This window comes from Octopus bimaculoides, chromosome 5, assembly GCF_001194135.2.
Source record: "Octopus bimaculoides isolate UCB-OBI-ISO-001 chromosome 5, ASM119413v2, whole genome shotgun sequence".
Taxonomy (NCBI): domain Eukaryota; kingdom Metazoa; phylum Mollusca; class Cephalopoda; order Octopoda; family Octopodidae; genus Octopus; species Octopus bimaculoides.
Window position 1 is genome coordinate 65,063,252 of NC_068985.1, and position 11,462 is coordinate 65,074,713.

Genomic DNA, 11,462 nt, shown 5'->3' on the forward strand with positions numbered 1-11,462 from the left:
TCGTTTTTATATATATATAGATTATTGTCTGTAAATACTGGTTATCACTCATATTCAAATATGTTGTGCAAGTTAAATTTTTTTTTTTTTTTGCTTTATTCTTTGATAACTGATTTATTGACATCTCACTTCCTATGTCATCTTCTGATTCTAGCAGAATCTTTCCTTCTTTATTGGGAGGCAATTGTAGATATTATTGTCTTAGATATTATTACATTAAAAATATTTTACACACAGAGACAAGTCAAATCACCAATGATTTATACAATTTTAACTAAAGCTAAGTAACATTAAATACTATAAATACAATTCAACTAAAATAAACTGAATAATGTCAACCACCAATAGCTTCAGCAAACAAATTATTTGTTGACACATGCTGATGCTTGCCAAATTGATAATTAATATTCACGTGCACATAAAACAGCAATAATCAAAACAGTAACATACATATTCATTTCTAACATGTTCCAGCTGATTGGAACCATGTCAAAATACCAGTGTCTCAAAGTTCTTTTATGTGAATGAATTGAATGTATTTGAAAGAAGGTGTTCTCCAAAAATAATACAAGTATTAAATCTACCAGAATGTATTAAGAATGTACATCATTGTTTTGGTTCTCAATGTTTTGTATGCATTTGATACTTAATTCATCAATTTGGCTTGCATCAACATGCATCAACAAACAATTTGCCTGCTCTATAAAGAGCCACCTCTCTTCTTTAGTTTCACTGATTCAGGCAGTGAAGGCATGTGGCTTAGTGGTTAAGGTATTCAGCTCATGAACATAATGTCATGAGTTGGATTCCCAGCAGCATGTTGTGCCCTTGAGCAAAACATTTTATTTCACATTGCTCCAGTTCACTCAGATTGTAAAAATGAGTAATACCTGTATTTCAAAAGGCTAGCCTTGTCACATTCTGTATCACACTGAATTTCCCAGAGAACTACATTAAGGGTATGTGTGCCTGCAGAGTGTTCAGCCACTTGTACATTAATCTCATGAGAAACTGGAACTCTTGGAATGGCAGTTGATCTGGGCACAACCAGGTCAACATTTCAGTGTCTCAAAGTCAACTTACATAAAAAAATCATTTGTGCTGTCAGCATACATTGTTTGAAAGGAGATGTTCTCTAAAGGCGAAATACAATATAATCACATTCAAATCTTCTAGAACATATTAAGAATGAATATGTGCACAATTGCTTTGAATCTTGTTCTATGTTTACATGATAATTACTGTTCATTATACCATACAATTAATCCGATTTATTTCACAAATATGTGTGTATATTTTTTACTAAGTTTCTGTTTATGAAAAGTAATTCATATATTAAAAATGTCTTTTTTAGGTGCTTCTGTTAAGCCTCTCCAAGTTGCAGCCAATAAAAATATTCAAGTTAAGAACTGTCCATGTGGTTATAATCAGGTAACAAGAATATTAATAATACTTTAAACAACTCTTTTCACATCTTTTCCAATGCTATTCAAAATCTTTTTTGATATATTTTCAATAATACATCCATACCATGGACATTTATAACACAGTTGCTCAAAATATGAGCCAAATCTCCTAAAAATCATGCCCTACCATTATAAAGAGAAAAGAAGCTCTATTGAATAATGTGGTCTTTTATGCATTTTACTTGAAGGAAAAATACAGTTAGTTATGGCTGAAATGTCCTTGATCATAGGCTTGTTTGGTCAAGTCTAACCTTGGCTGAATAACACCTTATTGCTGAATAACTCATTATTCTACAGATACAGGAATTTCTATGAAACTCTCTTGCAAATGTCATGCTTGGAAATTCTTACATTACAAATGTTAACAAACTCACTCAACACCTCCTTTGCAATTTCAACTTCAGAAAGATCAGTTTAAGGAAATGAAATAAATATGAGAACTAGTACAAATTATTACTACCATAATTTATGCACCTGTGTAATTTACACTGGTGATTTTCAGGATAAAAATTGTTAAAGAAAGCTTCTACTCATGTAAAATTCACATCCAAAAGTTTGCAGAATTGCCAATATGGCCAGGGGGAAAAAGGTTTTCAATTTAGTTGCATTTAGCTTAATTTCATTTATGATTAGATTTTATTAAATTTTCATTAAATAAAAATAATTTCTGTTTAACAGGTATCACATTTTAATGGCTATTAAATTACAGTGTTTGTATTGTTTATAATAAACATCACAGCCAATGTGCTAGTGGAAAGAATGGTCCTTCACCATCTCTTTATGCAAAATACAATGGTTGCATTGTCAGAGCTAGAGCTCATCTGCTAAGACAAGACAAAATGAAAGCCATTCAATGGACTTGGGCCATGGGGTGGGGATGAGGCAACTGAGCCACAATTCAGTAATTGACAAATTAAGATGGGTGTATATTACATGGTTTCAAGCAAATGTGTGTAGCTTTCCAGCAGAACTTGCCTTAATTTTGCAGAGTAAGCACTAGGTCAAAGAATGATAGACTTTAGTGCCTACCTCAACGTCTTGCCATGGCTCTCAGCAAAAGAGGCAAGACACTGCAAAATACCAGCAACTAAGATACTGGAAGTTCTGCCTTATGAGTTTTGTCATTATATGCCAAAGCTGTTTAGCAACCTTTTGGCAAATGTTTATCATAACTAGCAGCAAAATGGGACCATTGCTACTTTGCAGCAGTACCTTATTAACTGGGCAGCCCCCAGTTAATAAGGTACTGACCCGCCACAGGCTACCTGCTTCATTGGGTGCTTGAAGCTAAGAGTTTGACTTGAAAAATGGCCTGCATTCTTTGCACCAGGCAAACAATCAAAAGACAAGAAACTACCAGCTGGTTTTGGATATAGTTACAGTGGTTGGGCTAGATTGCAGAACTGCACAGTGGTGCTAGCTTGATGGTCAAAGAAAACAGCCACCTCTTGGAATTATTTTAGAGTGCATGCTTGATTCATCAGTCACTTCTCTCAACTCTTCTGTATATTCTGGTGCTCAAGCCTTTGCTGCATAAGCTCGAACTCATGAAGAGCACCCCTTTCAAGCTGAATGCAGGAGAGTTATGTCAGTGTATGCAGATAATGCAACCATAATGGTGTCAGATACCACAAAAGTTCAGGTAATTATTTTCATTCCAAACAAATATGAGGTGATGACAGGAGCAAAGTTAAATTCAAACTATCACTGCTTTACAACACGATTTGCAACTTTTCTGAAATGAAATAGTTTTGCGCCGTATTATAGAAGCTGTGTCTCTAATCGTGGACATAACTAAAAGGCTTCTTTGTTATGTAGAGTTGATCTCTATTTCTATGTTTGTGGTTTAGTTGCATAATTTTGTTTTCTTTGGAATGAATGCTAAGGCTGTCTGGGGCAAAACTACTGACCATGTTTTTACAGGAAAAAAAATTGTAGCTATTGTGTACTATCAAGGTTCTATATCAGTAGTTCTCAATCAGGGTCTATATGGCTCCTGAAGGTCCATATAAGATTTTTGTGGGATCCACACAACAAAATAGTAAATTGGGAATCCACAGTAGTATTTTATGGATCCCTGAAAAAATTTTGTTTTAGATATTTGTATTGGTATATATTGCAAAAAAACAGCTAGATTTCTTTCTCAAATGTTTTACAAATGTCTTGTGATAGACAAAATAAGAATTTTGAAAGCGGTTTGTATAAAAAAGTTTTTAAACATCAAATGACTATGGGAGTCCACCAGAATAAAATAGTAATCAAAAGGGTCCATAGATAAAAAGTGGTTGGGAACCCCTATTCTAAACAATAGAAGTGGATTAGTGATTCCCAGAGAGGAATAGGTGTAACTTACACTAGGTCAAAAGTGGACTGAATCCACAGATATTTGCATATACAATAATAGATTTTTATTAATTTTGTAGATTTATTTGTTTTTGTTTACATGTATGCTTGGTGAAAGAAGAAAAGAGGAATTAAGGCTGATGGGTTGCCACTAACCACATTTATTTCTTTGAATAATTCAGGTGGGTGTCTGTGGCCTTAGATAAACCTTTCAATATCAAGTGCTCTGTGAAGAGGAGTACAGATTATGATTTTAGGAATGTAGAATACAGAATATGAGATTTCAATGCATAAACATTTGTCTTTTAATAAGTTAGTTCTTTCACTTAGCTTCTTTTAATTAATGATTCTTTTGAAAATTAAAAACACAAAACAGACACCATTGGTATAAAATGGGTGACAAAAAGTTTAAAGGACAAATATATATTTTACTATTGTATTTTGGTATTATGGTAGTGGGTAGAGATTTTCTTCACTACTTCAGAGAGTGATGACCCTACCTGACACCAGTCCCAGGTTCAACTGACTCTGGCTGACAGTACCCAGTATGGGCCCATATCCAGGGTTACAGAAAGGAGACAACCTTCAAAGAAATTTGGAGTGGAGCCCCGTAGGCGGTTTAGTGTTCGACTCGGCAGCTCCTGCAACCAAGCTGGTGCCAAACATAATGCTCTGCACTCCTTTGGACTATGTCAACAAGGTCGAGAGAGGAATCCTGACGATTGGGCTACCCAGGATTTTCTTACATTTAGCCCAGGCCTGCTGTGAAAAGTGACAGAAAAACATGGGAAGTAGCAGTCACAAGTGATAAGTCCATTCTGATTGGCATAGGATATGGGCGCTACGGGTTACCTCTGAAGGTGAGAGGGACTCTTGTGTCCCACTGATCAGTTACCACCCACCTCAAGCTGGGCAGCCCCTAGTTAATAAGGTACTGACCCGCCACGGGCTACCTGCTTCATTGGGTGCTTGAAGCTAAGAATTTGACTTGAAAAACAGCCTGCAACCTCTGCACCAGGCAAACAATCAAAAGACAAGAAACCACCAGTCCTGCGATTAGCAAGCTGGAACGTCAGGACCATGTGCCCTGGCATATCTGATGATCTACTCTGGGTTGAAAACACAAGAAAGGCAGCCATCATCAACCACGAACTAAAGAGGCTCAACATAGACATTGCTGGACTGCAGGAGACGAGACTCCCCTCAAACGGCAAACTCAAAGAACAGGACTTCATCTTCTTTTGGCAGGGAAGAGAACCAGAGGAACCACATCAGCATGGTATTGGCTTTGCAGTGATAAACTCATTACTCTCTTCAATAGAACCACCATCAGAGGCACTGAGTGTATCCTCTCTCTGCGCTTCTTAAGCTCTTCTAGCCCAGTACATCTACTGAGCATCTATGCTCCTACTTCCTACAGCTCAGAAGAGATCAAGGACCAGTTCTACAAAGATCTGAACTGTGTCATTAGAAACATACAAACCAACGGAAATATCTACCTTCTAGGAGATTTTAACGCTTGCCTGGGATCTCACCATGACCCGTGGCCCATTTGTGTCGGACATTTTGGCATTGGCAATATGAATGACAATGGTCAGAGACTGCTTGAATTTTGCACATACCATAACCTGTGCATCACCAACACATTCTTTGCCAACAAGCCATCCCACAAGGCATCTTGAAGACATCCAAGATCTCACCACTGGCATCAGTTAGATTTCATCATCACGTGAAGATCCTTTCTGAATTCTGTCCAACTGACCCATAGTTACCACAGTGTGGACTGTGACACAGATCATTCACTAATAAGCAGCAGGGTGAGGATTCTGCCTATAAAAGTCCATCACTTGAAGAAAATGGGCCGACCACACATTAACACTGCCAGAACCTCAGACCCTACACTACGGAAACAGTTTGCTGTTTCTATCAAGGCTGCCCTCAGTAGCTGCCCATCCTCCTCTGCTGAAAGTAGGTGGAATTATATCCAGATATAATTCTACCTACTTTGCATACCACATCAATAGATACTTTCAGCATGAGTGAAAGGCATAACCCAGATTGGTTCAGTGCTGGGCTCTCAGAGTTGGAACCAGTTATCAAAGCAAAGTGCACAGCTCTGATGCAATACAAGAGTGATTCTTCTACAAAGACACTCGAAGAACTCAAAAAGGCAAGAAGTAAAACCCAACTGACTGCCAGATGCTGCGCAAATAGGTATTGGCAGGAAATCTGTCAGAGTATCCAGTCAGCTGCTGACAGTGGCGGCACCCATAGGATGTATGCCGGTTTGAAGAAAGCCCTCGGTCTATCTGCAGTCAAGTTAGCTTCTCTGAAATCAACAACTGGAGATCTCATCAAAGACCAAAGCAAGCAAATGGATAGATGGGTGGAGTACTACAAGGATCTCTACTCACAGGAGACCACAGTCGCTGAAGCTGCAATTGAGAGTGTCAAGATCTTGCCAGCCACGTGCGAACTTGACAGTCTGCCATCCATAGCAGAGTTCACCAAGACTATTGACTCCCTAGCCAGTGGCAAGGCTCCGGGAAAAAGACAGCATACCCTCAGAGATCATCAAAGCTGGCAAAAACACTGCCCTGCTTCAGCACCTTGATGAGCTTCTGTGTCAGTGCCGGGAAGAGGGTACAGTCCCTCAGGATATGCAGGTTGCTAATATCATAACACTTTACAAAAAACAAAGGTGACTGTGGTGATTGCAACAATTACTGTGGAATATCTCTTCTCAACACTGTTGGAAAGACCTTTGCTCGCGTAGGCTATAACTGCTTGCTTCTTGAATATATCCAGAATCGCAGTGAAGCTTTAGAAGAAGCGGATCAACTATTGACATGATATTCTCCATATGCCAACTTCAGGAGAAGTCCAGAGAACAGAAAATGCCATTATATATGGCCTTCATTGATCTGACAAAGGCCTTTCACTTGGTAAGTAGAAAAGGCCTCTTCATGCTGCTTCAAAAAATTGGATGTCCACCAAAGCTGTTGAGGATCATCAAATCTTTCCATGATGATATGCAAGGCACCATACAGCACAATAGTTCAACATCAGCCACCTTCCAAATAAAGAACACGATAAAGCAAGGCTGTGTCCTTGCTCCTACATTATTTGGCATCTTCTCGCTGCTGCTGTCAAATGCCTTTGAGACATCAGATGATGGAGTGTTTCTGCACAGTAGAAGTGATGGGAAACTGTTCAATCTCTTGTGTCTGTGTGCCAAGACCAAAATCAGAAGCATCCTGATCAAGGAGATGATCTTCGCTGATGATGCTGCTCTGGTATCACACTCAGAAGAAGCCCTGCAAAGGCTCATCAACTGCTTTGAGCAAGCATGTAGAGACTTTGGCTTAGTTATCAACCTCAAGAAGACCAACATCATGGGTCAGGCTACATCGGACATCCCAAACATACATATTGGAGACCACAGACTACAGGAGATGGAGAAGTTTACCTAACTTGGCTCTACCGTCACCTACAACCTATCCTTTGATGCTGAGCTCAATATACACATTGGCAAGACAGCTGCTGTGATGGCCCAACTCTCCAAATGGGCATGGGACAACAATAAGCTGACCAAGATCACAAAAATGAAGATTTACCAGGCATGTATACTTAGCACTCTACTGTATGGCAGTCAGACCTGGACACCATGCACACACCAAGAGTGTTGCCTAAATATCTTTCATATGCGCTACCTCCGGAAAATCCTTGGTAACAAATGGCAGGATCGTGTCCCCAACAAAGATTTCCTCAAGCAAGCAGAAATACTAAGCATGTTTGCACTCCTTGCACAAAGATGTATGAGATGGCTTGGACATGTTAGATGTATGGAAGATGGCAGAATCCCCAAGGACATACTCTACGGAGAGCTTGCTAGGGGCACTAGGTCTGTTGGAAGACTATTCTTACAGTACAAGAATGTTTGCAAAAGGGACATGAAGGCCTGTGATATCAATATTAGCTACTGGGAAGCGGTTGCCAGCAACTGTGGAATACAAAGGAGTGACAGAGGGAGAGAGGAGAAATGGAAAGACAAGAAAAGATGACAAGAAACTATGACATTACAACCAACCAGGCAGTCTTCATTACATCTGCGTCACCTGCCAGAGGGAATGTTTGTCCAGAATAGGACTACACAGCCACAGCAGGAGATGTAAATGACATGAAATGTAAAAACCAGATTGGATTATTTCATGCGCAACTCCATTGTTTCCTGAGACAAAAGGATGCCAACAATTGTAGCTTTTGAATGGAGTGTCAGGACATCTGTACTGTGGTATAAAGGATGATGCTTGAGAAATTCTTATTGACGGGGTACATTTGAAGTGTATGGTAATATATTGCCAGAGGTAGATGCAGCAAAATATAAAGACATGTTAGTAATGTGGTGAGCAGGTTGATATTGAATAATCAGGGTTTGGAAACAGTAATGTGACATCATTACACTGTATTCTAACCCCATTAAGCATTACTAGATCCAAATGGATGGAATTTTTGAAATGGAAAAAATGTTAATCGTGAAGAACCATTGGGTGGTGTTGAGGGATGGTATATGGACAGTAACATGTCCTTCTTTGACTTTAAAAAGAAAGCATACATGCAACTAAATCTAACTAGATACATTCCTGCTATTGCTTGATTTTAGACAGAAAGGTGTTTACATGGTCATGAATGAGGGAATAGATTGTTTAGATTGTAACTAAAACACTGTCAAATTTACTGATGGAGGACTGAAAATGTATGTTGTTATGTAGAGCAAGCAATTTTGCATGCAGTTTTTGGAAGAGAATAGAGAACCATGTCATTGAGGCTGGAACTTGACTTAGGAAGGAGAATGATGACATGCATGTTCATTAATGTTGTAGAGATAGATGTAGTAACATTAAGTTTGAAATTTGTAATAAAGTGGCAATAAAACTTCATATTATGCACAGACTATTGAATGTAGTCATTATTACAAGGGCTTGTTGACATTGACTATCTTATTTCAAATTCCACCGTCTACCAGTATTCTTCAGATCTTTGTCCTTCTGTCAAAGAGAAACTAGAAGGTTATAAGCTGACAACATGACTGAAGGAATGTATTTTTTATAAAATTTGACTTTGACTTTACTCTAGATCTTAGTGATAGATTTTGATTTTCAACTGTCCAGATTCACAACAATAAAGAGTGGTCAACATAAGTTGTTGTTTATCCCTAAGTCAGCCCTGACTAAGCAAACCTATGACAAAAAGTATTCCAGTAGTCATCATCCTAATGTCTTTTTGTTTTTTTTTGGATATAGTGTACCTTGAACAGCACTATCTGGTGTATCCTTTGAAGGAGATTTAGCTGTTTCTCTCCCAGGTTAAATGACCATATAGACACTCTCTCATATTTGCATAGTTTGGCATAAGCATTATTATATTGCTCAGTTGATCAAACATCGCCGATGCTTTTCTCTATGGGTAGTTAAGTTCTTTCTCCAAGTCTCTTTTGTTGATAAAAAGGCTTCTTAGTTTTATGGAGTTGATCTCTATTTCTACATTTTTTGCCTATTTTCTTTTTTACCTGTTTCAGTCATTGGACATTGACTATGGTGAGGCCCTACCTTGAAGGGTTTTAGTTGAAAAAATTGACCCCAGTGTGCTTTTTTAAGTTAAGTACTTATTCTATTGGTTTCTTTCACTGAACCACTAAGTTACAAGGATATACACAGGTTGTCAAGTGGTGGAGATGTGTGAGATAACCACATACAAAGACACACATGCAGACATCATCATCATCATCATTTAACATCCACTTTTCCATTGTTGTATTGGTCAGCCTGAGACTATAGTAGAAGACACTTGTCCAAGATGTTGTGGAACAGCACAAAACCACGTGGTTGTAAAGTGAAATTCTTAACCACACAGTTTATGCCTGTTCCTACATTTATAATCACTTATACTTGAAGGATTTGTTTATAGTGCAGTTTCATATTTTTGTTTCCCTTGGCACTAATGGTGATGACAGTTTGTTGCAAAGCTATTAACTGTTAAATAAAAAGGTGTGTGATAGCTAGAAGAATATTGAGCTTTATTTGATAACCAGTTGATCTAGGAAGTGGAGCCTCATATCAGTAGAGGGGGGGGGGCTGGTGCACATTGGTGCCATTGAGGGGTAGGCCCCGAAACAGCACGCATTCTCTCCTGAATACCCCATAAACTTGCTGGTTTCTGGTATGCAGAGCTTTCAACTGATAGCACCTGCATGTGCAAGTTGTTTGCAAAACATATTTTAAAACGTTTTATATCCTCAGGAATATAAAAATCAACAGTTCATCTACAGTATGCTCTTATCATTTAAAATTGGATAAGACAGACAATGCCAACTAGCATGTTTACAATTCATTGGATAGCCAATTCATTATGTATGTCTTCAGTCATAACAAAACATAAAGTCTCTTGACTTTGTTTGTATTTGTTTGATTTTGGTGACTGAGTTAGCAGTAATACCACAAATCTTACTGGGATGACAATGGAATCTGTCAAGTGCTTTACTAAAGTTTCTGAATTTATTTGAGATTGAGTTTATTCTTTTAAACTTGCACATCAAAAACTTTTTCTTTTGGATCTTTTATTTATAACAATCCACATTATAAATTCCTTTAAGTCTTGGCCTAAGCAAAACATACCATAACTTTTACTTAAAATTGTAGCTTTTTGAAACCCAGATTCTAAACTATATATTTTTATTAATTACAAATGTGTAATGTATTTACAAAACATTCTCAGCTGTGCTACTATGGAATTTCCTGTTTAAATTCACCTGCATAAATTAATCAATGGTAAATATTCAGAACATTTAATTTTTTTACATAAATCTGAATTGGCTAACTGTTAAAATATCATATAACTTCAGATTGTTTCATGCTACTTTTTTGATTTTAGGCAACACTTCCACTTGAATTTATAGAAAAGGATCAAAAGAGCATCTCACACAAGTATTTATTTCAAGAATATGTTTTTTTTTTCCTTTTTATTTGTTTCAGTCATTGGTCTGCAGCCATGCTGGAGCACCACCTTTAGTCGAACAAATCAATCCTAGGACTTATTCTTTGTAAGCCTAGTACTTATTCTATCGTTCTCTTTTGTTGTACTGCTAAGTTATGGGGACGTAAACACACCAATATCAGTTGCCAGGCCATGGTGGGAGGACAACCATATACATATTCTTCTACTTGTTTCAGTCATTTGACTGTGGCACTGCTGGAGCACTGCCTTTAGTCAAGCAAATCAACCCCAGGACTTATTCTTTGTAAGCCTAGTACTTATTCTATCGGTCTCTTTTGCCAAACCACTAAGTTACGTAGATGTAAACACACCAGCATCAGTTGTCATGCAATGTTGGGGGGACAAACACAGACACACAAACATATACACATACATACATACATACATACATACATACATACATATATATATATATATATATATATATATACGATGGGCTTCTTTCAGTTTCCATCTACCAAATCCACTCACAAGGCTTTGGTCAGCCCGAGGCTATAATAGAAGACACTTGCACAAGGTGCCACACAGTGGGACTGAACCCGGAACCATGTGGTTGGTAAGCAAGCTACTTACCACACAGCCACTCCTGTGCCTATATAT

The 11,462-nt window shown here is 37.9% G+C and overlaps 1 protein-coding gene across 1 annotated transcript in view; it reads left to right on the forward strand.

The window, feature by feature from the left end:
• LOC106869597 (uncharacterized) overlaps positions 1–11,462 on the forward strand; it is a 296,444-nt gene that overhangs the window by 69,325 nt on the left and 215,657 nt on the right. Inside the window, exon 5 of the mRNA XM_052968067.1 lies at positions 1,355–1,431. Within this exon, the coding sequence (XP_052824027.1) occupies positions 1,355–1,431 (77 nt within the window). The remainder of the gene's footprint in view (positions 1–1,354; positions 1,432–11,462) is intronic.